Source organism: Hordeum vulgare, chromosome 4H (assembly GCF_904849725.1).
Source record: "Hordeum vulgare subsp. vulgare chromosome 4H, MorexV3_pseudomolecules_assembly, whole genome shotgun sequence".
In the NCBI taxonomy this organism is placed as follows: domain Eukaryota; kingdom Viridiplantae; phylum Streptophyta; class Magnoliopsida; order Poales; family Poaceae; genus Hordeum; species Hordeum vulgare.
The window spans coordinates 119817139-119823769 of NC_058521.1; the positions used below are offsets into that span (position 1 = coordinate 119817139).

Here is a 6631-nt window from a genome sequence, read left to right on the forward strand (position 1 = left end):
GTTTGAATGGTTTTAGATTTATGTAAATGTTTAATTATGATTTATGTAAATGCACAGTTGCCCTCCACGTCAGTTGGTCCACCTGGGCGGCCAGAAACAGCGGAGCACAACAGAAGAAACGGCCATGTGGGGCCCGAGATACAGAGTGTGCGTGCATCCTTCATCCTCCTCCACCACCACTCCTCCCCTGTTTCCGCTCCGAGTCCGCCCCCGGTAAACCCCATCCCCGTCCCGATCCCACCACCACCCCTCTCCTCCCCTCCCCGGAGGAATCTTTACCCCCTTCCAATCCAATTATATAAACCCCTCTCCGCCACTCCACTCTCCCAGATCTACACCCTCACCCCACCCCACCCCGTCTCGCCGGCCGCCCGGCCGCCCCAACGAGTGCATCGGACGAGGTGCGTACCCAGTTTGTCTTGTCTTCGATACAACCGAAGCTCCTCCACCCCCACCCACTTTCCCTCCATTTCTGCGATCTAATCCACGTGAATATCGCCGACTGCTCCGGGCCAGGCCACGGCCATGGATCTCCTCGCGGACGCGCAGCCCCAGTGGCTCCTCGCCGGCGCGGCGCTGCTGCTCGCCACCGTCGCCTTCCTCAGGGTCCTCCTCGGCTCCGGCCGCGGCGGCAGGCGGGCGCCGCCGACGATCCCGTGCGCGCCCGTCGTGGGCGGGCTGCTGCGGTTCCTGCGGGGCCCCATCCCGCTTATCCGGGCCGAGTACGCCCGCCTCGGCCCCGTCTTCACCGTCCCCATCCTCACCCGCCGCATCACCTTCCTCATCGGCCCCGACGTCTCGGCGCACTTCTTCAAGAGCAGCGAGTCCGACATGAGCCAGCAGGAGGTCTACCGCTTCAACGTCCCCACCTTCGGCCCCGGGGTCGTCTTCGACGTCGACTACCAGGTCAGGCAGGAGCAGTTCAGGTTCTTCACCGAGGCGCTCAGGGCCAACAAGCTCCGCAGCTACGTCGACCAGATGGTTGCCGAGGCCGAGGTGACCTCTATTCCTCTTCTCTTCCTTCCTTCCTCTGTTTTCTACGGAATTCTCAATCAATAATGCTGTGCTTGCTGGTAATTCTCAAGTGACATGCTTCCTCTTGGGTTTGAATGAGTGTACTATTGAATGCGCTAGCAATGGAAGATGTAGGATGTTTGGTGTGCCTAATTTGCCGATGCTCATGTTAATCAAAGTTGAATATCAGTGGGGATTTTGATGGTTCCAGTGGTCTGCTCGGTCGCCAGTATTCGTTTGAATGCAAACATGCATTTGGCGTATGACCACAGCTTAGAATAATGTCTTGGCATGCATAGGTTTGATATATCTGGATTTCTGGATCAAAGGAAATGCTTGGTAATACAATTATAGCAAATCATGGTGAGTAAGAGAAATTAATGCTTGCGGCAAGTTCTCTAATACAATAGTATCACTGGAGTGAAGTACCATAACTTAAGCTTGTTATTTCAGTACCTAGTTGGCTAGTTGCTTGTTTTGCAAGCATTTTTGTGTCTGAAAGGTGACAATTATGCTATTTACCAGTATGATACTAGATTCACACAGCGTCAACCATTTCTTTCTCTATATAAGTAGTACTAGCATTTATCGTGGTAGTTTATTAATCTATGCTTGGTCCAATTTTGCTCCATCTTGCACAACCAACACTTGCTGTAACTTGTCTTGCTAAGTTGTATGTAAGTGTGCACTTTTGGTCAGAACCTTTTAAAAAGCTTCACTCAAACCTGCATTTAAGGACTCCCTATGAACTCGTTACTGAAACAGAACAAGGTTTATTTGGATTTAAGCATTAACATGAACAACATGATTAGTTATTATACTCCAGTAAACATACTGCAGCGTGACCCCATTATGATTTTTTTATAGAACTTATCGCCATGCTAATAATAAACAGAGAGTTCGCATAAATAACGTAGATCATCTTCTCAATCAGTTGCTCCACATTTGATTTAACATTTGCTATTCTTCTCTCCGGTAGTAACACCATGCTAGCATTTAATTAGTATGTCAAGATAAGTCATATATGCTATTCAATTATTTTTGTTGTTGTATAGGTTCGTTTGTTCTGGTCATTTCTTTTAGGTGATTAATATCATTTACAAACCCAACTCATCTGCAGGAGTACTTTTCTAAGTGGGGAGAAAGTGGCACTGTGGATCTGAAGTATGAATTGGAGCACCTCATAATACTGACTGCTAGCAGATGCTTGTTGGGAAGGGAGGTGCGAGAAAAGTTGTTTGATGATGTCTCTGCTCTCTTCCATGATCTTGACAATGGGATGATGCCAATCAGTGTCATCTTTCCCTACCTCCCAATCCCCGCACACCGCCGCCGTGACCAGGCACGGACACGTTTGGCGGAGATCTTCGCCACTATCATCAAGTCCCGCAAGGCCTCTGGACAGTCTGAGGAAGACATGCTGCAGTGCTTCATTGATTCCAAGTACAAGAATGGCCGCCAGACCACAGAAAGTGAGGTGACTGGGCTACTTATCGCAGCGCTATTTGCTGGACAGCACACTAGCTCCATCACCTCAACCTGGACTGGGGCCTACCTGCTTAAGTTCCAGCAGTACTTTGCAGAGGCTGTAGAGGAGCAGAAGGAGGTGATGAAGAGGCATGGTGACAAGATTGATCATGACATCTTGGCAGAGATGGATGTCCTCTACCGGTGCATCAAGGAGGCGCTCCGGCTCCACCCACCGCTGATCATGTTGCTTCGCCAATCACACTCTGACTTCAGCGTGACCACGAGAGAGGGCAAAGAGTTTGATATCCCCAAGGGCCACATCGTCGCAACATCTCCCGCTTTCGCTAACAGGCTCCCCCATATCTTCAAGAACCCGGACTCGTATGACCCTGACCGGTTTGCGGCTGGGAGGGAGGAGGACAAGGTTGCGGGTGCCTTCTCGTACATCTCGTTTGGGGGTGGCAGGCACGGGTGCCTTGGTGAGCCCTTCGCATACCTGCAGATTAAGGCGATATGGACACACCTCCTGAGGAACTTTGAGTTCGAGCTGGTGTCTCCATTCCCCGAGAACGACTGGAACGCGATGGTCGTCGGCATCAAGGGCGAGGTGATGGTCAACTACAAGCGGCGGAAGCTCGTCGTCGACAACTAGAGAGCGGGTGGTCCCGTAGTTGGTGTTTGCTTCTGTATTTGTTCCATTCAAGTTTTGTTGTCCGCACGCCAGCATGTGAGTGTTGTTTGTCTCTCCTTTCATCTTTGCCGTTGTCCATTCTCATAGACGGGTTCAGACATAAAATGTGAACAGACAACCCTATGTAAGGAACACAACAACTGTGACCGAGTTCGTTCAAAATGCACTTCTTTCTTTTGCTCACTGAAATGGGTTGCTTTGTGTATTAGCTTGTCTTTCAAAAATGGAGAATGTGACATCACCTTGAGCCTGGGTATGGAGCATTGTGCCGGCACTGAGGTTGTTCAGGCTACATGGACCTGGTGGGGAGAAAGCCTGTTTGGACTTTGGAGAGAATATTGTGCCGGCATTTTTTTTTTTTGGCTTACTCTCGAAGGGTTCAGCAGCTCCGCGGCCCATCATCGCAGGGTTTCTGTTGCCATGTGAGAAGCATCTTCCTAAGGCCTTGTTCGGTTGCCGTGGTTAGATTCCACCAGTGGTTTCTAACCTCCTAGGATTGGGTGATTCCCTACTTGTCATCCAATCACCGCTAATCCTCAATCCTTCTGACCATAACATGTTCGGTTACTCTCTTTTCCGATCTATACATATGAATCATTGCCCCAGTCAATTTTAGGTCTGAACCGGAAAAGGAGAACGAAAAGAAGAGGAGAGGACAAGAAAGAGACTAGGCTTACCTGATGGGAGTACAACGAGGGGTAGGGAAGTATGCCGTCGTTGTCGCCTCCGGATGGCTGCGCCGCCGCCGTCGCCGCCGCCGCCGAATCGCGGGGGGAGAGAGAGAAAGACTGCTCGAGGAGACATGGCTCGAATTTTTTCTTTTCGCATACCGATTCACCCGTCGGGAGGGATTGGTTCCACGGGTAGAGAGACGAGGATTTTATCCCGGACTGTTCCACGTGATTTGAGAGGGATTGGGCGGGGATGTAGCCCCGGCCGGGTTTAAGCGAACAAGCTCGTAAAGCAGGCCGGGGTCGGATCCCGGTCGGGCTGAAACCACGGGGTTCGGCAGGGATTGGACCCCAATCCCGACGGTGGAGGGGCTAACCGAACAAGGCCTAAAGTGTTTAGGAGCCATTGATTCTGAATAGCTCGGTATCTGAACATTTCTCACCGGTATATGTAAAGCAGTCCCAGTTTTAACGAAAGTACAGAACACATTCCAGTGCAGTTCAAAGGTGCGTTTGGTTGCAGGGATATCCTTTGAGGGGCACGGATAGACCTTCTATGCGAGAGATGCCACCTATTTGAATCTGAGGCGACGGAGGACAGGGGCAGCCAGATGCCAAGAATATTCCCTTAAAATGGGGTTGGGGTCAACCGCCCAAAACGGGGGGGGGGGGGGGGGGGGGGGGGTCGAGGCATCCGCCCCGCGCGCTTTGCTTACTGGCCGGCTTCTACTCTCATTCCTCTGCACTGCCGACCGCTCCTCTCCTTCCTTCGTGCCGCCGACCGCTCCTCTCCTTCGTCCGGGCCGTCGGCCGCTCCTCTCCTACCTCCGCGCCGCCGGCCGCTCCTGTCCTTCCTTCGCGCCGCCGGCCGCTCCTCTCCTTCCTTCACGCCGCCGGCCGCTCCTCTCCTTCCTCTGTGTCGCCGGCCGCTCCTCTCCACCCTCCGCACCGCCGGCAGCTCCTCTCCTTCCTTCGTGCGGCCAAGCGCTCCTCTCCTTCGTCCGCGCCACCGTCCGCTCCTCTCCTACCTCCGCGCCGCCGGCCGCTCCTCTCCTTCCTCCGCCCCGCCGGCAGCTCCTCTCCTACCTCCACGCCGCCGACCACTCCTCTCGTACCTCCGCGCTCCCAGCCGCTCCTCTCCTTCCTCCACGCCGCCGCTCCTCTCCTTCCTCCGTCACCGACCGCTCGTCTCCTTCCTTCGCGCCACAGAAGTGGAGAAGGATTCCCCGGCAAGCGGCGCAACTGTACACTGAAGGTTCTCTGCACCCTTATCCTTCATTTATATCCCTCGAATCAAACAAAACATGGGATAACACCACCCTTTCAACCAAACAAAAAAATGGCTATCCCTAACCAGGTGGTTGGGGATGCCCTCAACCACACTATCATGTCCCTGCAACCAAACGCACCCCAAAGTGATATAGCATGTTAGCAGTGGCGCTGGGAGCATAGTATTGTTATGGTTTTATTCTCCTTAGCATGGTTTCTTGTGAGGAAAATTATCTTCTACCTCCATGGGAGAAAAAGATGCATGCTGACAATCATCAACAAAATCTTAACATAGCTATACCGAATAGAAGGAACAGATATTTACTTTGCACCATCTCAGTTTTCTTATTTACCAGCTTAAAAAAATTATCTTCATTTGCAGAAAAAAGTGAGAACATCTTCACTAGATTTTTTACTACTTTGTAAATGTGTGCACAGTATGGCGTGAAACCTTGCCTGTGAATATATCTATCAGAAAACTTTCCCAATTTTCCAAAAGACAAGACACTTGATCCGCCTGATGGGTCAACTGAATCCATCTCCATTCTCTCCAACTTTAATGTTCTTGCCGAAATAGGGTTTCCCCCCGTTTTATATTATAAAGCATACCATCAATCCATAAGCTCAATGTTCACGGGCAACAACAACAAAAAAGTAAAATAGGTCTGGCTGGGGGGCACATCACAATAAACCCCAGAAGAAATCAACTAACTAATCAGGCTCCGGGGGTGGAGGAGGTAACGGTGGCTCGAGGGAGATGGCGGTGGAGCGAAGTCCGGCGATGATGGTGTTGATGCCGTCTCGATGACGCCGCTTGCTAAGCGGTCACCAAAGCTGCAAGAATCCACACATTTTGTAAATGACGTCAGCCGTCCGAAGAGGAATCACGTGTTCAATCACAAGTTTATTGCGCACATTCCATAGTGTCTAGGCTAGCGCACTAATCGCCACCCAAAGGGTGGGGCGAGTTCTACACGGGAAATCAATAATTTCCAGGAAGAGGTTCGGAAGGTTGTCATGGGTCCAATTGCCTCCCACTGTCTCTCGAAGGCAGCTCCATAAGAAAATGGCAGCCGGACAGCGGAAGAAAATATGGTTAGTGTCCTCAGGGACACCACACATGGGGCAATTACCATCCCCAGGGCCATTGCGCTTGCGCACTTCCGTCCCGGATGGGAGGCGGCCCCGCACCCATTGCTAAAGGAAGATTCGAATCTTTAGTGGCACTCTAATCTCCCAAAGGAGATTTAACTTCTGAGGCCCAGAAGTAGCCACCAGGGCCTGGTACAAGGACCTGGTGGAGAAGTGCCCATTGGGCTCTAAATGCCAAGACATGGCATCGGGCTCAAGGGACGGAGCATGCAGGGCAATGCATTCTAGCAGCTCCTCCCATTGGCCCCGCTCGTGGGGGCCGAACTGTACGCCTAAAGGTCACGCGAGAAAGGTCGGCCAGAGAGGCTCCCACCGTGAGTTGGGGAGTGGCACATATCAGGAAGAGCGTTTGGAACCGTTCCGC

At 51.9% G+C, this 6631-nt stretch overlaps 1 protein-coding gene across 1 annotated transcript; it reads left to right on the forward strand.

Moving 5' to 3' along the window:
- The first annotated feature begins 309 nt into the window (after positions 1–309).
- On the forward strand, positions 310–3358 carry LOC123448091 (obtusifoliol 14-alpha demethylase). Its single transcript, XM_045124860.1, has 3 exons — positions 310–401; positions 517–996; positions 2135–3358. Exons 2-3 carry the CDS (start codon positions 526–528, stop codon positions 3134–3136), a joined length of 1473 nt encoding a protein of 490 aa, XP_044980795.1. The 5' UTR covers positions 310–401; positions 517–525; the 3' UTR covers positions 3137–3358.
- The last annotated feature ends 3273 nt before the right edge of the window (positions 3359–6631 follow it).